Here is a 23,545-nt window from a genome sequence, read left to right on the forward strand (position 1 = left end):
CAATAGAGTCTCCTAGGGCACAATTAAGAAATGTGAGGTTAGGGCCAAAACAATAATACAGTAGGGAGGGCATGTGATTTGCAAATGGCTGACCCAAGTTTGATTCTGGGCATTCCATATGGGCCCTGAGTCTGCCAGGAGTAACCCTTGAACACTGCCAGATGTGGCCCAAAAATTGAAAAAAGAAATGTGGAGCTACGGAGATAATACAGGGGTTAGGATGTATATAGAGCATGCACCTGGTCCTGGTCTGATCCTCATCACCACTAGGCTTCCTGAGCATTGACGAATATGGTCCCAGAGGTCCTCAAGCATTAAATAGATGGCCCCAGGTGACACTTGTCACTGCAGGGCCCCACGCAGCACTGCAGCCTCAGGTCCTGGCATTGACTAGGCATCAGCCTAGTTGAATGGGGAACAGCCCCCAAACCCCTGAGCATCACTCCTCATAAAAAATAAAGAAATAAAAAGAAACTGTTTTCTCTGTGCAACAAAAATAAAAAGAAAATGTGTTCTCTTTTCGATGACTCAGGACCTTATGATACACATCCCTTGTCCTTGTGAGTTTTGTGAGTTGTATACAGACTTTAGCCTATGTCCTATAACATCCTATACATCAGAATAGGTACTCTGGTTGGGTGTTTTATTATTTATTCACATGACAGAACACATACATTTGGTCTCAGAAGGTGCCAAGCTGCTAGCTTACTCAGTTGCTGGAACACTGCAACACTTCTCTGGGCTGCCAGTAAGAACTAGTATGGCCCAACTCTAGCATCCTGGGAAGAACCCCACTCTGAAGAAGAGGTCTGTTGTTAGACCTTTCCTGGGAAGCCCCAATCTCACAGCCCAGCAGAGCAGTATACAATCTTCATACTCTTGGGGACAGTCATGCAGGGAGGAAGAGGTGTTCTGAACAAAATTACAGAATACCAGACAGCTCAACACATGACAAATATATAAATTAAAGGGTTATAGGATACAAAATTTTTCAAAGAAGACTTCATGTCATCTAGGTCATGCCAAGTGCTTGTGAACATCCTTGAACACCAAGGTGGTCTTAATGGAGCTGCTCATAAAAATAGAAGGTATTTACACATAGGCCCTGCTCCTCTCATGTCCCCCATGAAAACCCCTGGTGTTGTCAGGACCCCTGGGCCACCGCAACACCCCCACAGGCAACCCATCTGCAGTCTGCATCTTCCGAGACAGCAGGGGACTTGCTCCAGGGCTCTTCTCCTGGGTCCCCATTTCAGCTTGGCGGCGTCTACGCACCCAGGGACTGCTAGAAGGTGTGATGCTACTATCAGAGGAGTAATCCATGCACTTTCGAAGGATCTCAGGACTGGTGCTACAGTTCAGCTTGCCCTCCTCTGCCAGAGGGGACTTCCTAGAAACCCCTTTGCGTTGAGCTAAGGGGCTGCTCCAGGGACTAGAGCAGGGGGAGGCACTGGGACTGAGGAAGAGATTCTGGTGGCCAGCAGGGCTCAGCTTGTTATTAAGTGTGTACCGCCGGCCAGCCATGGGGGACGTGGGGTTGCTCTCAGGGTCAGAGGAGCTGTTGGCAGAAGACTCATCACCCATGTACTGAAGCTCTTCCACTCTCTTGTTTGGGGACTTGAGGTAGACGCTGGCTATGGGTTCCTCGTCCTGATTCCTGTCCTTAAAAGGTTTCTTTTTGGGTGGCTTCATCCCAATCAGGACAGCTTTCATGTTGTCCCTGCCCTGCGATTCTGTGACCATGAACTCATGGGCTCTGATGGCTGCCTCTACCTCCTCAAACTCCACGATGGCACATTCCTGAGTCCCCACTTGGCTGTATCGGCTACTGAGCCTTCGGATGTCCGGTGGCAGCTCTCTCCCAGGCTTGAGAATCCGCACTGATGAGATCACCCCAAAGGTCCCAAAGAGCTTAAGAAGATGCTCCATCACCTTCTCCTGAACCCTGCCATTCTTCTGAGGTGTAGCTAGGGCCCACAGCTTGGGGGACAGGTAGAGATCATAGAGCAGGAGCATCTTGCTGGGAAGGTTCTCGTTGGGGAAGAGTGGGACGGGGGTGGTCCTCCTCACCTTCCTGTGGTCCTCATTCAACTCCAAGATCACTGAGTACTTCAAGGCATATGCAGTTGTTCTCCAGTCCCGAGTGAGATGTTTCACCTGAAGAACACAAAGCATATCTGAAATGCCACCTAAGGCTTCTGCTCCCTACAACCTCCTGCTCTTCTCTTCTTACTCTGCAACATCAGGACTTAGACCACACACACACACACACACACACACACACACACAATCTAGTGAACACACTTTCTATAGCTTCAAAGCAGCACCATTGAGCCCAGGTTGTCCACCAACACTTTCCACAGTGATGGAAACATTTCATAGAGCTCTGGGCAAATTTAGAGCACAAATCTGCAGGCTCTGGAACAAGATTTGGTTACAAAACCCATCTCCAGTTGGCAGTAAGACTTAATGTTGGGGCACAGGAAGTGGGGCATTTGCCTAGCATGTGGCTGCTGTGATGGCGACCTGAGTTCAATCCCCAGAATTTATCCCTAGAGCATTGCCAGAGATTTTAGAGCTAGGAACAGTAATGTAGCCATATTCCCCATCCCGCAGCCCCTTCAACCCTCCCAAAAAGTCCTAAAGATCTTTAAACCTGTTAAGATTAACACTTCCTTATCTGTTAGATGGAGAGGTTGATGGTGCCTACCTCACAGAGCTGTTAGAGAATCTGTATTCAGAGATGCATTTGTATATGTTAAATGTTAACATATGAAAAATTAACATAAATTAACATATTATATATGTCCATGTCTAGCTTACAATGGAGACTCTAATTCTTGTGTATTATCATTAGTTCTTGCATTACATGCCATTGTTTTGATAGCATTTGGGTATTTCACTTTTTTGTTTTTTGGGCCACACCTGGTGAGGTTCAGGGCTTACTCCTAGATATGCACTCAGTAATTAATCCTGGGGGTGCTCAGGGGACAATATAGGTGCCACAGATTGAATACAAGTTTGCTGTTAACTGCAGTAATCTCTCCAGCCCCACACTTGGATATTTTAACAATTTCTCTAAAGCTATTTTTTCCTGCTTCTTTTGATACACAGAAAGCTTCAAAGCATCTTTCATAGTTCACCTCTGTATCTCCTGAAAATGTGTGGGCTGCTTCAAATGGGAATTGAATCCATCTTGGGCCTCATGGAGAATGATGAAACATTCCCTCCCTCCCACAATTTCTCTTGCTGGAAATTGTGCATATCAATGCAGTATATAGAAGCTATATTTATATTGTAATGCGGTACTTTTCAAGAGGACCACTTCCGGTGAGGGGAATGCCAGGGAGAATGAGTCACCTCAAAGACACAGTGGAGGTGGGCGGGGTGGGGAAAGCAAAGCCAGCAATGGTGAGACCATGTCGCTGAGTGCCTGGAGGCCAGGCCCATGCACAGGACTGCCCAGGAACCCTGAGACCAAAGCAGGATCCACCCAAAGCTTGGGAAGGGTGAGCTCACTGAGAGTGTGGGAGCCAGGCTTGTAAGGGCTCCAAAGGCAGGCAGATAGGTCTAGCCATGGACTCTCAAAGTGGTCCAGACTTGGTCTGAGAATTTGAGAGCCCACAGGCCAACAACACCCCCAGCCCCGAATTAAGGTACTAGTCACAATGACACAGGCAGGCTGAGGGTAAAGAAGCTGGTTTAGGAAAAGGTGGGCCTTCAGGTGGGCCAAGTTAAGCTGAGATTCAGAACTAGCACCAATGAAGAAGAGGTCATGTGTGAAACCCACACTAAGACTCACAGAGGTAAAACGGAGTCAGTACAGGATGGGTGAAGTCCTTGTCAGCTTCTAGAGCCAGAAGCCAAGAAATGGGAGACACTGATTAGAAAATGAGCACCTGGAGTCAGTGTTGTACCTGGAAAGGGTATCTACCTTAGAAAAGGCACTGGGGGTCCAGTCTCAGCCCAATTACTAGCAGTTGTCCTAGTCTGAGAAATTTTAGTCTTCCTGTAAGTTCCCTCTATCACTGAGGCTGCCTGCCATGTTGATCAAGTACCTCTTTCACAAAGGGCCTCTACTCTCATTTTGGAAGTGTTGGGGTACCTTACAGTTTTTTTTTATACTCCTAAATAGATCCACAGTGGCAGCTTAAAAAGAAACACTGCTTTTGCAGGGAGCAGCCCCCTAAGTAGTGTTTAGGAGTCCCAAGATACCCTCCCATTGATTCTTGAACAATTGGCCTAGAGAAGGCCTAAGAATAACTCAGTAACTCAGTACTTGGAGGCCTCTAAGGCTGCACTTGACAATTCTCAGGGGACTATCTAAACTGGGGTTATCTGCAGGTAAGGCAGGAGCTCTTGAGAGGGGACAGGCCACACTCAGTAGTGCTCAGGGTTTACTCATGGTTCTGTGCTCAGAGCTCACTCCTGGAGGGGATTCAAAGACCATAAGTGGTGCTGGAAATTAAATCAAGGTAGGCTGTGTGCAAAGACAAGCACTCCTGTATTATCTCTCTGGCTCCAAAGCCATGACCCGTATATTACCTCTCCATTATTTAAAAGAAACATTCTGTTCTGATTCATAGGTCCCTGGGGTTGAAATAAGGAACCCAATAAGAGAAATATACTGGCTACTTCATTTATTCACTTCTTTCATGAGGGTTTGTTCATGCTTCTCTGTACATGAAATGTCTCTCCTTTCTCTTCTACCTGAAAGATTCTACCCATCTTCCACTACAAGTCACTACATCTAGGAAGACTTCTCAGATCTTCAGGCATAATAAACTAGCACCAGATGGTCCCGTGTCCTTCACTTGCCATAGCTAAACTTGGTCTTGATGTAACTCTGCACCAAGAATTGACTTTCCTTTACTTAGCCTTCCAAAGACCATAATCACTTTTTATATCTCTATCCTAATACAACACTCATCACGCAGAGTGGACATTTGATGAGTGAATAAAGGGAAGAGTATGAGGAAAGAGTAGACACATAGTGAAGTGGTCAAAAGCTACCAGAGAAAGGCACATACTAAACCTAGCTGAGACTCACTTGTTACACAGCTAGTTATGCAAGGAGATGGGGTGGAGCTTTTCCACCCTAGTAAACACAGTGCCCCTAAGGGATATAGAGGTCTAACTCCAGCTGCTCTGTCAGCTCTGAGAGGCAGGAAATTCAGTCCAATTGCTGCTCGATAAACAACAGAGGGCAGGGAGAGACTGACTGAGTGCAGGCTTTGCATGCAGGAGGCCCAAATTGACCCCAAATCTTCATGGTCTCCCTCATATCTCTAGGCATAAGCCCCAAACACAGAGCTTTAGTTGTGGTTCCCCCAACAAAAAGGTAAAATGGGACTGAAGAGATAATGCAGCAGATACTGAGGTGCCTGCCTTGCATACAGCTAATCTGAGTTTTGGTTCCCTGGCACTATCTACAGTCTTCTGAGCCTCTGTGACCCCTGGGCACAGAGCCAAGAGTAAGCCCTGAACACAGCTGGACATATACCAGACAAAAACCAAAAGTACAGAGAGGGCAGCGTGACCTGCTCCCACTCGAATGTTGCTCTCTGTCAGACTCTGAAAGAGGCTGATCCTGGCAGTCAGGCTGCCTCTGCCAGAGTTCACCTCATGACAAGACTAGTAGGTGTTTTTTGTGCCAATGAGTCTCTCTGTCTGGGCACAACAGTGCCCACATGGCCCAAGTAGCTGAACTTAATGAAGTTCTGCCATAAACACATTCAGAACATCCCCTGAGTGCCACCAGATCGTTCCCAATCCCCAAGATACTTCTAATGAGAATGAGAAAATATTCTTCCCTTCCTATTTTTCCTTCCTTCATCCCTCCTCTTCTTTCCTTTAATTCCTCTCTTTCCTTCCCCTCTTTCCTTTCTTTCTTTCCTTTCTTTTTTTTTGGGGGGGGGGAAGGCTTGGGTTTTGAGTCATACAAGGCAGTGCTCAGGGATTACTCCTAGTGGTGCTCAAAGAACCTTAGCAAACCCGAGTCAGCTGTGCAAAGCAGCATCCTACCCCTATACTACCTCTCCAGCCTGGAGGGAGGAGATTATTTTGAGTAGGGGAAGAGATTCTGGGCCACACATGGTGCTCAGGGGTTACTCCTGACTCTGCACTCAGGAATAACTCATGGAAGGGCTCGGGGACCATATAGGCTGCCAGTAATCAAATCTGGGTCAGCTGCATGCAAGACAAGCTGTACCTGCTGTATGATTTCTCCAGCCCAAGAAGGAGATTCTTAACCACCTGTCTACTATTTTGTTTATATTTATCTCTTTTTTCAAGCATCATGGGAAATAAATTTTTTTAAAAGCCCCACCTGGTTTAAGGGGGTGAAAAATGTTGAGAACTGCACCCTACCCTACCCACCCACAACACTGAGATGCAGAGGCCAGTGCAGGAAGGGGACTCACCTTTTTAAAGGATGTAAGGAGTTTGACACTCACATAGCCCAGCTTGTTCCTTCTCACATGCTTGAGCAGGAAGGCGTCCTTCTCCAGGTTTTCATCAGAGAAATAGAACTCGATCTGCTCTACCAGTTTTCTGATCAGTTCCTGGTCTGGTGGCCTCCACTCCTGCTCTTGCTCCTCCCGTTCATTCTCACCTCCACTGGTTGGGGCACTACTAAGGAAAGAAGGAAAGACATGGCATGAAGGTCTGAACTACCATGCCTGTGCCCTCAGAACACAGCATTCTCTGAAGGTGGGGGTCCTGCAGGTGTAAGAAGTCACAGAGCAAATGACAGCAAATCCCCCAAAGAGAAGAGACTGGGCAGATCCACCCTAGCCACTAAGAGGAAAATGGGAGTCCTGCTGAACACTGGAGTTGGGGACTCTGGACTCCAGAACCCTCAAGTAATGAACATTAGACACTTGCTTGTCTTGGTCTTGTGTTCTAGCAGCACCAGAAAAATGCACAGGTGACCCCTGACTTTAAGGTGGTGGTCATAGAAGTTAAGTTCTTACTTCTTTGTTTTTTTTTGGGGGGGGACACACATAGAGATGCTCAGGGGTTCTTCCTGGTTCTGCACTAGGTAATCAGGAGACCATGCTGGGAAAAAAACCTGGATCAGCAAGGCAAACTCCCTATCCATTATGTTATTGCTCCAGCTTCTCACATGGTCATTTCTGAGCTAAGTGACTTAGACATGAGACTCCATGGCCACACAGCACTACCATTATCTGTGAGCCATAAATCCAGATAGACCCTTTCCTGATGGAGTGGTTGTCAAGACTAAATGAACATGTGGAAGCAGCTTCATAAGTGCTGGTCTACCTGTCCTTAGCTATGCTCAGTAACTGTTGGCCATATTCATAACAGAAAGAATTAGGATTCGATTCTAACTGTGCTGTTCTCCAGAACCTTCCATGTCTAGTGAGACCTGACAGAGAATATGGAAACAAATTCATTCATGGGACCTTTCAGAATAAAGCCATGCCTGCCAGAAGTGCCCTCTGAGGAGGTGTCATCTTCCTGTTCATAAGAATATTAGACCTGAAAAAATAGATAGTACAAGGGTTAGGTAAGGTTGCTTTCCTTGCATATAGCCAACCCTGCTTGATGCCCTGAGCACCTCCTTGAGTACAGCCAAGAGTGGCTCCAAAAACCAGAACTAAAATTAATTAAATAAATAAAATCTTATTGATCCTCCAAAGTATATTGAACAAATAAAAATAATCAAAGCCAACTTTATAAAAAGTCTTTGTAGAGACAGGAGAGAATATAAGCAGTTAAAACATTGGTCATGCACTCAACCAACCTAGATCTGATAAATATGATTCCTTGAGCTCCATTAGGGGTGAACCTGATGTGAGTAGAAATAAGTCAAGAATAAAACCTGAGCACCACCAGGTGTACTCAAAACCCTCACATCCATAATAAATAAAAACAAATCAAATTCTTTTTTAAATAGAATGATAAACTAGGAGAATATATGAATATATTTTATATATAAAATGGCCTAAATTTTATAGGTAATCTATAAAATGTAACACAACTTAAACATTAAACAAATCTCTAAAAGGTAGCTGTGGCAGACATTATTCTTTTATGCAATTTGTAGTAGTAAAAACATTCCATCTTTTACAATAGATTATAAAAACTATTCACTTCCTCAATGTTATGATCAATAACATGCAAGTAAATATCTTTTGTCCTTCCTCATTCCCCTCTTACCAATTTTGAGAGTGGATGTGATCTCTTGAACTATAGCAGCATTTCACTATCATAAGAAACCAGCCAAGAGAATGAGCTTGACCAATCACTAACATGATTGTGTTGCAGAATTGATGGCTATTAACAGAATTGATGGCTTCTGATTATTATACAACAAAGTTAAAATCCATTTATTTACCTCACTAGTTTGTTGGAGTTTCTGTTACTTGTAATCAAATATAATAATACCAATTATATGTTCTCAATTCAGATGTACAATGAACAAAAAGTCCTTGGATTCTGCTACATGTCAGTGTGACTACTAATAAAAAATTTTCAAAAAGTAGATAAATGATAAACAAAGCCATATTTTCACTTTATCAAAAATGCATACCTTAAGTAGCAGTTTAAATATCTTGAATAGAGCATACTAAAAAACTAAAAATGTGTAGTAGGACATTCTGAACTCAACTAACATTAAATAATAGGGAGATAGGATGTGATGATGAGTTCTGGGTAAAATTTTTGGGCAAAGTCCCCAAAGACAATGGAAAATAATCTAACTATAAAGGTGACTATGTCAGAGGTAACCAAGATTACCAAAGATCTGTGAGATCAATAAATACTATTCCCAAACTGAAGCAATGTATACTATTAAAAAGGCAAACTCATAAATGAAACAGAACTAAAGGCAGAGAGGATGCAATTTCGTGATTTCTCCAGATCCTGTCATAGCATCTCTTGTTCTTCCAATGGTCAACCATGGGCCCTTGGAAGGTTCTACAGAGAATACTCAGACTGACGAAAAATTAAGTTCACAAACTCAAATTGCCCCCATAATCTCTATGGATCCATCTACCTCCCACACCCACATGCAGTCTTGTTTTGTGCATCTGACATCTACCAAAGAATCTGTTTGCTCTATCCAGGTGCTTGATCTTTTCTAGTTATCTTGCCCCAAAACAGAATGGGACATGACTTGACCACCTGCCTGAAACTTCCAACTAGACCTATGGCTCTTCCCATGTGATTGTTCTTACAGGGCCCTCTTTCTCCTCTCCTTTTCACATGCAGATTCCCTTGACACTTTATCCCCAACAACCTCTGCTCTCTTCTGCTGCTGCTGTTGAGCTGTGCTCCTCAATTCTTAGCTGTTCCTCTCCCTGACATTCCCACCTGAATAACCTGGCATGACTTCACATCCACTACGTCCAGAATCCAACTATCAACTTTTGCAAACTCAGGTTAGAATGTTACCTTTCAAGAAAAAGTCTTTCAGGGAAACACATCATCCTTTCATAGCCTGAAACAATTGGAGTGATTCTGTATCAGCTGCATGTATCCTATGAGCAGACAGGGCTAATGCCTAAGTTTCCAGAAGAATAAAGCAATGCTGACAAGGCAACATAAAACTCAGTGAGTGATAAACATAAAACTCAGAGCAGGTGGTACATTTGTCTTACATGTGGCTGACCTGGGTTCAGTCCTTGACATACCATGATTTCCTGAGCAGACCCAAGTAAGACCCCTGAACACAGAGCCAGAAGTAACCCCTAAGCACCATAAGATGTGGCCCCAAAACCAAAAAAAAAAAAAAAAAACAACATGCACAAAGTCAAGCTTCCTGGAAACAGAAGACACCCATTCTATATAAGCACTGGCGTACCTCCAAAGACGAATCTTGGGAGTAGAGATGCCTGTTTCCAATCTAGAAGCAAATTGCTTTGTTTCCTAGTTCATGGAATAGTCCCTTTCCAGAAACCCCCTTTATCCAGTATGGTTAAGAAAAAAAGCATACAGGACTTTCTATGTTTTAATCTGAATGTTGCCATTTTTTCATCCATTGCAACCATCCTGTAATAACCATTTCTCTTCCCTCCCAAATGTCCCTGCCATCACTTTTCCTGTCATTCTTCTATGCTCTTAGGTTCAAGATAGAGATGTGTTGTTAAGCTCTCACTTATACTCCCACATTGAGTCAGTTATCAAGTATTGACTTGATTCTGTAGTATCTACCATCTGTTCTCTCTTTTCCATGCTGTTCTCATACTTCTCTCATGGCCACTATTAATAGCTCTGAAAAAAGAAAATATTTTGTGTAGATGTATCACAAAAAATCTATCAGAACTTTTATACAGAAAGCTACATTCCCCCCACCATATCTTTGCCTTAGACACAGCCTTTATTCAACCATTTAGTTCCTATGAGAGTTGTCCCACAGCTCTACAAAGTATGTTTACTGCTCTATTTCTCATTTGCCAATCTTGAACATTCTCTGTTTGTGATCTAGTTTATAAAATAAAGATAACCCAAAGTTGTTCATTTCAATTTTGGAAGTATTTCGTTACTATTACTTTTCATGGGCAAAGACTGGACAATTATTCTAACGGAAGAATGTAAATGGCCTCTCTTATCAATAGCATCCCTTTTCAATCTTTCGTCCTTCACAGATTTCCCAACTAGAGCCTTTCCAGGTTTCCTCTTTCCCACAGCCTCTTTTACTCTGTGTTTTTTTTTTTTATGTTTTGAAGAACAATTAAAATATACCACTGCTATACTTTAAGCGTGTTTTCCAGATCCTTTTAAATAATATCCAAAATCCTTTTGGATTCTTTGTTCCAAGCAAATAACAGAAATAGAGACTTGTAGTCTCTGTACAACACAGACTCTATGCGTCTGTGCTTACTGTTCCCATCTATTAGAATATCTTGCTCCTCCCTGGTAGGTCTGAATCTCAGCCTCATATCAAATGTAACCTCAAATGCTACTTCCCCAGGGTAAAATCTACAATTCTCATAACACTTGATACTTGTACCATAGAAACTTCTTTGCATGTCTTAGCGGTCCAAACTAAATTCCTGGAAGGTGTCATTTGTTTTCTTCTAGCACCAACCTTAAACATAGTATAGGAGTTTATCATTAATTCTATGCGAATAGTTTTCCAATGCAAAGTGAGTCATTTGTATAGAACCTTCACCTACCAAGATTCTCTGATGTAAGTTATATAGGGAATCTTTCAAGAGGACTTTGAAAAAAGGCTGACATTGAAGTTTACATGTGTTGTTTATATTATTTTGTTGAAAGTAAAACATAGTAAACTGGGAATGATGATGATGAGTTATTGTTGCTGTACTTAACTTTATTAGAAATGGAAACAAAGGAGGCCGGAGAGATAACATGGACGTAAGGCATTTGCCTTTCATGCAGAAGAACAGTGGTTCTAATCCCGGCATCCCATATGGTCCCCTGTGCCTGCCAGGAGCGATTTCTAAGCATAGAGCCAGGAGTAACCCCTGAGCACTGCCGGGTGTGACCCAAAGACAAAAACAAAAGAAAAAAGAAATGGAAACAAAGGATAGAAATCAGGGACATACTTCAAAATAGATGATAGGGTTCAAAGTATCAATGTTGGATTATTTCCCACACTTGTATATATTCTTCAATGAAACAACTGAAGTATAAAATCTGTGAATGTGCTTTTCTCATAAAATCTCAACCTCCAGGCACAGAGGCTAAGAGCACTTGCCCTGCCACCTTACATGCACGTGAGTTTCAGTTCAAGTCTCTGGTGTCCCCTATGCATTAGTTATGATTCTGGCAGCTCTGCCTTTTTAAGTCTGGCAACTCTGTGATTCTTATACATGTATGCTTGCATGCACCATACACACACAAAAACAAAAACACATCTCATGCTGAGTGGCAATTCAAATAATATCTTGCCGAAGAAACATATCCAAACTAAAATGTGACTTTTAGCACAGGAAAGAACTCTTGAATGGAATGTCTTTATCTTTGTAAAGAAGTATGGCAGTGCTTTGACCACCATAACCAAAAACACAGGGCCAACAACAAGAAGGACAATGAACACAACAGGAAAGCACTTGGGTCCAGTATCATGCCTACACATGAAGTTTCTTTTAACTCGCCTCTTACCAAAAAATCAACCCCATAATCATTAACACTATTATCCACATGTGATCTAAACGACAACAAATAAAACGTCAATTCTCAGACAAGAATCATAAATTTCAAATGGTTCAAAACGGCAACCAGGGACCAAAGCGGTGGCACAAGAGGTAAGGCTCTGCCTTGCACGCACTAGCCTAGGACAGATCTCGGTTTGATCCCCCAGCATCCCATATGGTCCCCTAAACCAGCAGCGATTTCTGAGCGCATAGACAGAAGTAATTCCTGAGCATCACTGGGTGTGGCCGAAAAACAAACAAAAACAAACAAAAAAAAAAAAACGGCAATCAGTTGTCTTTCTCTAAAAGATTCCCCAACATTGGAAACTGAGATGGATACTTTCTCCTTCCCCCTCTCTCTTAATTTCTCCAAATAAAACTCATTCACTTCAAACAAAAACAAAAATCCCAAAGGGCAAGTAAATTTCTCATGCAATAGAAAAAAAAATCCAGGGAGTTGGAAAAGATAAACATTCCTCACAAAGTGGTTGAAAGCATGCAGAAGTATGTTCATCACATTTTCGGAAAAGATACAGGAACAACTAGATTTGAGTGCTACCAGCAGAGGCCATGTAGGTCTGCAAGGCCCTTTTGTTCTTAAGTATTTATCACAGAGATCAGAATCTTCCTCTCTACTCCTGTCATTTGCTACACTATTTTGTCCTATTCCCCACAGCCTGAGAAAGGAATGCAATTTAATATAGATCTCTGCAGCACAGTTTAGGTGAAAGTAATGGAGATCAGAGAGGTAATGATAATATGCAATAAGGATACAGAGCTGACCCCCTATACTGTCTTCCTACTGCAAATCACTAATAAATACATGAAATATTAATAAAGAAAAATGGTTTGCATTCCAGGGCAGAGACATATATACAAAGTTCTTAGTTCCATATCCAGCATGATAAATACATTATAATAAACAGGGACTTTCACCATCATCACTGAGATGAGGGAAAAGAGTTCTAAATCTACCAGAGTGAAAAAACTCTGAAAGTTTCTGTTAAATGAAAAGCAAGTGTGCTCACTGGTTTAGAATTTATGTTTAATGTTAAGAATTAAAACATAAAGCCATTTATATACATTGTTAGATAAGCCAAAAGTCTTTCAGGATAAAAGTAAAAGAAGTAGAAAAACCTGTAATATTAAAGTAGACTTGGAATAAACGTAAGTTAACTTTTTAAATTTTTTCCCGAGTGTTGTCTACTTAAAAGGCCTGAAACCAAAGATGTCCCATAAAAATTGGGATTAGGAGGGAGGTGGGGGAAGAGTTCTAGGAATCAAATCCATGGTCTCATTAATGCAAAATGTGCTATTTGTCACCAAGTTACATCCCCAAGTTACATACAATAAAATAAATACATCCCCAAGATACATACTTTGCATACAAATTGTATCTTGTATCTTACAAGATGTATGCATACAAAATACATACAGATTCGAAAATTTGGTTCCTGAATACCTTCTTCACACCTTAAAAGGAAGAAGAGAAACAAAGAATTTCTATCACAATGGCTGGATTCCATGAGTGGAGTAAGGAAAAGCAGAAATGAAACCACAGAAAGAATAGCAGTATGTAAATAAAACTGAAATAAATGCTCCAAAGAGTATACTAAATGGCAACATGAAGGAACTTCCATAGATAAAGCAGACAGTTGGAGCATTGAAAATTCTTGAAGAATATTTAGGTAAATAAAAGGAGAAGATGGGTAGTTTATGGGATCTTTCAATCCAGAATGCTTGTGCCAGAGGTTTGGAATGAGGTCCTGTAACTGTTATATTTCTTGTTCCTCTTCTAGAAAAATCTCCTGTAGAGAAAGTCCATAACAAAAATGTTTATCCTGATAAACTAGGGCCCTCAACTGTGTAAGAATATAGTCCAGATAGATTAAAAGTATTAGACATCTGGCCCAAGAATGCTATTAATCTTCTGATGATTACTGGTTCTAACCAAATACTTCATGTGGAGGACAGTCACAGCTCTCAGTCTATGAGGCTGTTGGCCCCTGACCCCATGCTTTTTCTCTCTTATGTCTGTCTCTTCTCTCAACCCTTGAGACATCTCTCTCTTAGGCCTCTTCACTCCTGAAGGTCCATATCAGAAAATAATCATTGCAATCAATTATAAAATAAAAATAAACAAAACCCAACAACCAGAGAGACTCCAAGGGAGAAAGAATTTCTTTTAAATTGTTTGCTGTGATCATTATATTAATTTTTTTCTTTGAGGCCCAATAAACATTTTTGCTTTCCTCTTTAGGAGAAAGATAAGAGCCATTCTTGCTCCCTTCTTTTCTTGATCCTAAAAAGCTCACTTTACAGAAAAGTACCAGTTAATACATGTAAAAAGAAGGATAAAAATTAGAAAACTACCAATATAGTTCCCCAATGAACTAGGTGACTCAAGTTAGTTCAAAGATCACTGATAAAGTCTGAAATACCTAAACTGGTGCCGAAGAGAGATAGTGCAACAGTAGGGCACTTGTCCTGCACAAATCCAACTGGGGCTCGATCCTTGCACTCTGTATGGTCCCCAGAACCCTGTAAGGAGTGATCTCTGAGTGCAGAGCACAGCCAAGTGTGCCCCCAAAACCTAAACAATCAAACCTTCCATAAACTTTGACAGGAAAATGTTCACAAGAAGCTAACTTCATTGCAGTGGGAGATATCAACTGACTCACATGATTCAAGTTTAGAATCACTAGAAGGGGAAGTATTACTAGAGAAGATGAGAGAAAATGTCCTATGAAGTGACTTGCAATTCAGTTTAATCTGACTCTACTCAAGGCTTTAGCTCTGCTATCCAATTTGTAGGAAAGACATGGTACAAAAGAGCATGTCAAATACCATGAGAATACTATCAGCCAGATTCAAACCACAAAACAGTCAACACATTATGAATCTCTTATTTCTAACTTATAAGGTATGAAAGTGGGAGTGTTTGAAAGCTACAAGATTGTTTAAAATACATTTTTAAGAAACTGTGATTCATAAATTTATTGACAGTTGAGTTGTAGGCGCACATATTTTGGCATCAATCCTATCACCAGTGTCATCTTCCCTCCACCAGTGTCCCCCTGCTTTATCCACCACCTCCACCCTGCTCACCACATCGACAGGCACTTTACAAAGTTTGGTAGTTGAGGCTTAGATTTCATCTTTTCAGTCTTAATGACTCTGTGATTTAAAGAAACACAATAAGCAATGCACTGGTCTGGCTTGGATTCCAATTTGAGGTGCGAAAGAAACAGCTTAAAAACACAACATGGGACAATTAGGGGAAACCCAAAATGAAAGCATGGCCCATAGACATATTTTTAATATGGGAACCCATAGACAATTTTAAGTTTATGTTAGTGAAGACAGCAATAATTTTCTTAGCTGCCACAATACTTTGGTCTTATAGGAAAATATCATTATTAAGACCTACAAAATGAAGTATTCTGGATATTAGTTTTGTGAACAACATCCTTCAAATAGTTCAAGAAAAACCACTCATCTTACTTACAGAACAAATGACAAAATATTTTAGATTAAGATGATAATTCTGTGATACTCTTTCATTTATATTTGACAACTTTAATATTAAAGTTTAATTAAAGTGTGAACCAACGGCACGGCACCTATTTAAATATATAAGATGTGTGTGGGGGAGATTAATGAACTGTTGGAGGTGGTAAAATTTTTTCCATTTCTTCCTTATCCCCAGGAATAAGCCAAGTTTTGGGCTAGATTCTGGAGTCATGGAAAGGTCTTGAGCAAGGGTCTCTCTGTCTAAGGAGTACAATAGACAGTTGAAAGAGAAGCCCATTTCAATGGGCTTGGGAGTGAATGAAAATGGGAGCAAATATGGGAGTGAATGAAAGCAGCAGTGAAGACAAGCATTCTTTCAACAACCAATTAGGGAGTACCTACACATGTCTGGAGCTGGGCTGTGTGCAGAGAAGATCCTATTTGGAAGGCAAGCAAGCTTCCCATGTTCAAGGAGGTCTGAACAAAGAGAATTTTCTTTGTGTTGCTTGAGTGCTTGGCATTAAATGAAGAGAACCAAAGTGATGCAGAAGTCATGAAATTTGCCTATACATGGTTGGATATGGAGATTATCATGCTGAGTGAAATGAGTCAGAGGAAAAGATATAGGAACAGAATAGTCTCACTCATCTGTAGGATTTAAGAAAAATAAAAGACAGTGGGTAATAATGCTCAGAGGCAATAGAGATGCAGGCCAGAAAAGCCAGTCCATGATATGAAGTTTACCAGAAAGAGTGGTGAGCACAATTAGAAAAATAATTGCACTAACAACTATCATGACAATGATAGTGAGAAAGAGAAAGAGAATGCCTGTTTTGAAGATAGATAGGCAGGGAATGGGGGAGGAGGGAAATGGGGAACATTTGTGATGGGAAAGTTACACAGGTGAAGGGGTAAACATCCAATGACTGAAACTTAACTACATTTTTGTAACTTCAGTGCTTAAATAAATTATAAAAATAATTAAAAAATAAGAAACACCAAAAAAGAAAGTGGTGCAGAGGAGAGAAAACCAATGGACTTTGCAATTGGGGGTGATAGGGGAAAAGTAGCCAAGAGTTAATGACTAGAAGAGGGACCAACAGGTAAAAGTAGAGGCTTACAGACACAAAACTGTACCAATGTCTGGAGTAACCAGAAGAGTGTCAGGACTGGATCTGGGGGCATAGATGGGTAAAACCAGACAGGGAAAGAAGCAGTGGGATGAGATTTAGGAATCCAGGCTTTCTCCTGCTAGTGCTGAGATTCTAGACATGTTCCCACTAGCAGTAGCTGTTGCTGTGGTGGATGACCTCTCCTAGTGTAGCTCCTGATTTGGGGTCATCTCCCAGTACTCTGGGCATTTGCCCACTGGGCTCTGTCAACTCTGCTACCCTGAAGAGTTCTAGGACTGACACTATGCCAGCCAGCTGAAATTGCCTCAATCTACCAGGGGTCCTCAAACTTTTTAAACAGGGGGCCAGTTCACTGTCCTTCAGACTGTTGGAGGGCCAGATTATAGTAAAAAAAAAAACAAAAATTATGAACAAATTTCTATGCACACTGCATATATCTTATTTAGAAGTGAAGAAACAAAATGGGAATAAATACAATATGTGGCCCGCGGGCCGTAGTTTGAGGACCATTGATAAATGATCCATGAGACTAAGTCATTGAAGCTGGGGAAGAAAAGTGGGGAGGACAAGAGGGAGAAGAGGTGAGTGGGGGAGTGCAGGGGCAAGAGTCCCACCTGACCTCTCCTTATTAGGGGAGCCCTCTTTCCAAGTCCAAGAACTCACTAGGACTTTCATTGTTGCTAATGATCCCATCTCCAAAATTCAGGCTCCAGGGATCCTCCTGCCTTCCTTAACAGGCAAAATAAGTCAGAAGGATGTGCCAATTCTGGGCTATTCCACCTACAATTATTGAGCCAGTGACCACCTTTTTCTCATGTTTCTAAGATAAAGCCACTACCCTGCATGGTGGGGCGCCTCAGCTGAGAGACCTCCCCTTGAGAACATGATGGGTGCCTAGAGACAGGGGAATAGGGCTGCCATAGGGTCTTCAATCAACCAACCAGGCAGTAGGTGGTTATTTGATGCTAGGGATGCTCAGCAGCTGATAAATGAATGAATGAATGAATGAATGAATGAATGAATGAATGAATGAACCCTTCATTGCAAGGCATGAAGTGCTCCTGTATGTGACTGTATCTCTGTGTCCTGAATTTCTGCAGCTTTCCTGACTTTCCACCACCTAAGGCCTCTAGACTCAGCTGCCCTGAACGAGGGCCATACATCGGGGCCTGTTTCATTGGAGGTAGGGGTTGTGATGGGGATCAGCTCTGGTCCTCTCACCCCGAGGCTTCTGTGTTCAGTATTCTCCCCAAGAGGGAGAAGTACACCCGCAGGAAACTACCATGCAGGTTTAAGTCGGCTAAAATAACAAGTACACAGGACTCGAAGGAAGAGCATATTCTGCAGGTTGGGACGCAGCACTCCTCTGGCTTGCAGCAAGACCCCGACCCCCGGCACCCTCATGTAGTAGAAGCCACAGTCAGCAAGGTCGAAGCCTCAGCTAAGGTCTCCCACTGAGACCAAGGCGAATTATCGGATCTCCTCTAAGTCTAAGAACCAGGCAGCAACGATAACGCAAGCACAAAAGTGGGGGCCGGATGGAGGTAGTGGTTCCCCAGTTAGGGAATCCCCAATTAGGAAAGACGCAAGCAAGCAGCCAGCCCTGAAGGGATCCCAAACCTGGACAAGTGGGTTCTGCTTTCCACCCCTATGCAACCACGCCTCTTTGGATCCCCTGTGCAGGGATGTCCAGAGGCTGAGTGGGGCCTGTAAGAGTGACAAGACAGGGCGATGGTAGCAGAGAAAAGGGGTCACTCTCAGGAATGGATGGGCCTCTGGGCAGAATTGTGGGGGGCCGGGGAGGGAGGGACACAGAGGGACAGAGATGAGCTCACACGGGTGGGTGGAGAGGGGATGAGCTCCTGGTGGGGCCCAGGAGATGATCCCACCTCTAGCCGTGTCCAGGATGCGAATGACCTCCACCCCAAATGGGCACGATTGCCGAAAGCCGGTGGTTGGCTCTGAGCAGCTTCCCGGAGACTTGGTGCCCGAACCTTGGCGATCCTGCGGGCCGGGAGAGTGGGGTGATCGCGCCCCAGCAAGCACCCAGCCCCGCCGCCTACCTGAACCCGCGGCTGGGCTCCTCCTCGCTGGCGCTGCCCCAGCCGGGGCTCAGGTAGCGCGCCGGGTCCCCCGCGCCCCGACCTTCCTCGTCGTCCTCCAGCTCGCCCGCGTCCTCGGCCTCCTGGATGGCGACGCGGATCTGCACGGCGTAGTCGAGCCCGGGCAGCGCCTCGTCGTCCGCCTGGGCCATGGTCGAGGGTGGGTGGCCGGGGTGTGCGGCGCCGCAGGTCCAGAGGCCGGAGGAGCACCCGGGGGACTTAGGGGCGCGCTGCCTCCTCGCCCCGGCTGCAGTGGACTGGGCGCGTCCGTGCAGGCTGGGCGGGTCTGGACGCCGCGGAGGCTGGGCCGCCTGCTCCGCGCGCTCCTGTCTGCGCGCTCCGGGCCTGTCCCAAAGCGGGGGGCCTTTCCCCGCGTCTCCCCCTGAATCTCCAGCGACGTGGAGCGGCGGCCCGTCTCACTCCCCCCTGGAGACTCGGGGGATGCGAGAGCAGAGCCTGGCTCTGCGGATGTCTGCCCCACCGAGTCTCTAGCATCTGTCCCTGGCACAATCTGCAGAGGGGACTTGGGAGAAATGCAGATTCCCAGTGGCCATCCACGGAGCGCTCCTGAATTGAAATCCTAGGGTGGAGAACTTGGGTAGCAAGCCCTGTTTAAAGGTACTAGTGCGAGAGCCACTGCTTTGATAGATTATCTTTTGAATGTGCTCTGCCGTAGGAAGCAACTAGATGTTTGAATGACTACAGAGAATACTGGATCCTATTTCATATAACAGTTCATAAGGACTGAAAGGTGCGCCTGCAATGCTCAGAACCCAGGCACCATCCTTGCTCAGCGTCAGGTGGTCTCCCCAAACCAAACACAAATGCCACCTTTTCACATCTGGCTTCTGGGTTCCAGCTCAGCCTTTCAAATGAACTCAACAACTGGAGGCAGGGTCCTGGGGTGAATGAAACAGGCATGACATCCTAAGCTTCAACTAATCTATTGTGCAACTTGCAAAAGAACCCCAGACCAGTTATGTTTGATAGAGAGAAAGGAAGAAATTGAGGAAAGGAGTGTTTTGGTGAAAGGACATCATGCACAGTGCCCCTATCCCCCTTCCTGAGCCAGGAGGGATCCTAGTGCCCAACCTCCTTTCAAGGAACACCTCAGGATCGGTGTTCCTGTCTTGTCAGTGGGCTCTTGTGATAGAAGTTCCTAAACTGAGAGGCACCTTGCTCTGGAGACCATTCATAACTGGGAGTACACCACTAGGAGGATAAAGCACAGTCTCCTCAGCTTCAGAGTCAAGAAAAAGTTTTAAGCTTCTGGATCTCCCTCGAGTGATATCAAAATAATGGAATCTCTGCACATTGGACGCACCACTGGATAAGGATGGACAGGAGATTATTTGTAGTCCCCTCTAGACCTCCCCAGTATGATCATTTAATTCAATTTGTTTGGTCTGTAGGTTTTGAGTTGTATGTTTTGTTTTGGAGTTATTCCCCGGGGTGTTGATGGGCTATTTTACCTCTATTGTGTTCAGGGATGTCTTCTGGAAGTGCTCAGGGGACCAGGCAAGCCTAGAGACCAAACTGTGTTAAGCATGTTTACCACGTGCTAAACATGTGCCGAGCCTTATGAACTATCTTTCCCACCTGATGAATTTCTATAGTTTACAAAGCAATGTCCATTATCTCATTTATGCAACCCTGTAGAGAGGAGGGGCGGATCCAAGATCACTGGATAAAGAGAATTTGGGGGAACTGATAAAAACAGCATTAAATGCTGAATCATTAATCCAGAATTCTGCTCCACTAAGAAAGCTCACTGTAGGGGCTGGAGAGAGAGCACAGTGGTAAGGCATTTGCCTTAGATGCAGAAGGATGGTGGTTTGAATCCTGGCATCCCATATGATCCCCGAGCCTGCCAGGAGCGATTTCTGAGCATAGAGCCAGGAGTAGTAATCCCTGAGCACTGCAGGGTGTGACCCCAAAAAACAAACAAACAAATTTGCCAAGAAAGCTCACTGGAGACTCATGGCACCATTTCCAAGAGAAGAACAATTGAATAATGAGGACTAGTCCTCTAAACCATGGAGCTTGGCTCCAACCCAAGAGGGCATGAGATGGAGCAGAGACAGCTGATGAGCAGAACATTGTCCTGGGAAAAGAGTGAGATGAGCTGATATGGAAGAATGGGATAGGAGTTTGTGCTCTTTGTCTCCCCATACAAAGCCTGATTAGAAGGCAAGAAGTAAACTGGGCACAATATTCAGGGCTGGAATCACGCCACACTGTTGCCAGATGTGTTCCTTCTCCAAATAAGAAGTAGTCTGAGGGCAAATTCCACCATTCAAGCCAAAGGCAGAGCAGCAGTGCTTTGAGTGACATCTGCTTTGTTTACCTTTAGGGTAAACAGTCCTACCACTCCACATCTAACTGACAGCAGCAGTAGAAATGAAAGATGAGAGGCAGAAAGGGCTTACTGAAACTTAAACACACACACACACACACACACACACAACGAAACAGGTTCCAATGTCTGCAGTGTCATCACTTATTTCTTTGTTGAACATCTAAACATTAGGTTGGAGCCCAGGACTGGTCACACTTAGGACTACAATATTATCTAACATAATGCTATGGACCATAAAAGGTTTCCCAGGTTGGTTAAAATATGATTGTTTAGAGACAGATAGGCACTGGCAAATGCAGGTCTATTTGGTGTTACACAATTTTAAAATAAAGAAAATATAAGAGCTCTGTGGGACAGCATCAAAAAAAAATTTTTTTTATATTATAGGTGTTCCTGAAAGAGAATAGGGGAGAAGAGAATTTTTCCTTTCTGAGGATGGAGTCATATATCCAGATTTAGAAGCTCAGAGTTCCAACCAATATAAAACCAAATAGAAGAGCACCAGGATACATTGTAATTAAAAATGGCAAAAGTCGGGGTGGAGAGAAAGCACAGTGGTAGGGCATTTGCCTTGTATGCAGAAAAACAGTGGTTTGATTCCCAACCTCTCATATGTCCCTTGAGCCTGCCAGGAGCAATTTCTGAGCATAAAGCCAGGAGTAACCCCTGAGCACTGCTGGGTGTAACCCCCCTCACAAAAAAGGGGGGGGGAAATCAAAGATGTTGAATTCTATAGCAGAAAGAGAAAAGCAGACTCACAAGTCTTTAAACTTAGAGCAGATTTATCAAAATCCTAAGGCCAGAAGGAAATGGCACAGATGCCATGTTAAGTACATAGTCATCCAAACACAAATATTGTGTCTGGTTTGGTTACAACTCACATTTGAAGGAGTGTTACAAAGCTTTACAAATAAATCACCTGAATATGCAAAGATGGCAGTTTATCTTCCCAATGCATGATAATAAGACACATTTGTACATTTTTACAATTTATGGAGGATTTGTGTGCATTGTCGTAGGGCTTTTAATTGCTTTATCTTAAGAGTTCCCTGAAGACTTTTCTGAAATACAGATTCATAGGTACCTACAATTTGAGAACTGACAATTGGTGGGCCCATCTGCTGTACACAAGTGGTCTATGATTGAGGTTTTGATTGAGATAAATTTTTGAAATCAAATGAATTGAATTTATATGGCATCAGAATCATATATCTCCCTTTGCTACTTCTGTTATTATTTCTGACTGGGAATAAAAATAAGTTATTTTGAATGCAGAGAGGATGCCAGATATAATTCAGTGCTGAACTCCTCCTCTTATGAAATGACTGCCTTCTCCAGGCACTCTTGAGAAAAGAACCATGATATGTGTTAAAAACAACTTGGAATATACTGTGAAATTAAATAATTTGCTTAGAATTTTAAGGCGACTGTTATCTCTTCCCCAACTAACTTCCTGCCTACCTCACCTGGATTGTGAGACTCTCCCACACCTGGGAGGGGTCTATGGTTGATAATTAAGAGTGGCAGAGGAGGGGTGAGAGGAGATGCAGCAAGGAAGATCAGAGACAGGATAGATGCAAAGAGGCTACTTAGCTTAGAGGCCATATGAGGAATATGCACATGGTGGTTAGGGCCTTGTGATAAAGGTGGATTTCTCCTGAAACTTCATCTGACTGCCTGTGGATCATTTTCTCACTGTTATCCTGAATCTACAGATCCACGGGCCTAAGGGGCTGCAGGCACCGGGCAAACTGAGAAAGGCCTCCCCATCCATCTACACTACTAGGACTCTTTAATACAATTCAAACTTTAATTAATTCAAAAGTCGACATCATACAAGTCTCTCCTTTTTAGTAGTTAACTTCTTAGCTTGATGCCTGGGAACAGGGTGGTGAGAGATTCACAGTAAGAATACTTTATAGGAATAGTTCTACTTGGGTACTTTTCAGGTGAAGAAAGTCTTAATGAGGCTCAGGGTATATATAATATGATTAAACTTTAGGGGTGTTCATGTGTTAATGTGAGAAGGATCTCTTCTTCCACTTTGCTTTACCCCTTCTTCTTAGGAATCTTTGCTGCTTTAATTTGATTATTCCCACACACCCCAAGATTTGTGTCACTGGTAAACAAACTAGACTTTTTAAAGAGCCATTTCTAATTTACAGCTTCTGTCTTCACAGAGCTGTGGCAGAGGAATAAAAGCAGTCCCACCCAGTCTGTGCTGGCCATTATTTCAGGACATTTACATCAGCATTGAGATGACTAGCAAAATCTTTTTTAACAAATGCATGATCTCAGCTTGATGTTGGC

The 23,545-nt window shown here is 43.3% G+C and overlaps 1 protein-coding gene across 2 annotated transcripts; it reads right to left on the minus strand.

The window, feature by feature from the left end:
* Positions 1–634: 634 nt before the first annotated feature.
* LARP6 (La ribonucleoprotein 6, translational regulator) lies at positions 635–19,061 on the minus strand. Of its 2 annotated transcripts, none has more exons than XM_049777899.1 (3): positions 18,838–19,061; positions 6,423–6,630; positions 635–2,157 (listed from the first exon to the last, which is right to left on the minus strand). In XM_049777899.1, exons 1-3 carry the CDS (start codon positions 19,026–19,028, stop codon positions 1,093–1,095), a joined length of 1,464 nt encoding a protein of 487 aa, XP_049633856.1. In that variant the 5' UTR covers positions 19,029–19,061; the 3' UTR covers positions 635–1,092. The 2 variants fall into 2 exon arrangements, with proteins under 2 accessions (XP_049633856.1, XP_049633855.1); XM_049777898.1 differs by having other exon boundaries at positions 6,423–6,633.
* Positions 19,062–23,545: the final 4,484 nt, after the last annotated feature.

The sequence above is a fragment of the Suncus etruscus genome, chromosome 1, assembly GCF_024139225.1.
Source record: "Suncus etruscus isolate mSunEtr1 chromosome 1, mSunEtr1.pri.cur, whole genome shotgun sequence".
In the NCBI taxonomy this organism is placed as follows: Eukaryota; Metazoa; Chordata; class Mammalia; order Eulipotyphla; family Soricidae; genus Suncus; species Suncus etruscus.

Excerpts from the sequence above, each read along its gene's own strand:
- LARP6 (XM_049777898.1), bottom strand. The coding sequence starts at position 19,028 with ATGGCCCAGGCGGACGACGAGGCGCTGCCCGGGCTCGACTACGCCGTG. Across the intron at positions 6,634-18,837 it reads GAGCCCAGCCGCGGGTTCAG|TAGTGCCCCAACCAGTGGAG; the intron begins GTAGGCGGCGGG and ends TTCTTTCCTTAG. Across the intron at positions 2,158-6,422 it reads TCCTTACATCCTTTAAAAAG|GTGAAACATCTCACTCGGGA; the intron begins GTGAGTCCCCTT and ends TGTGTTCTTCAG.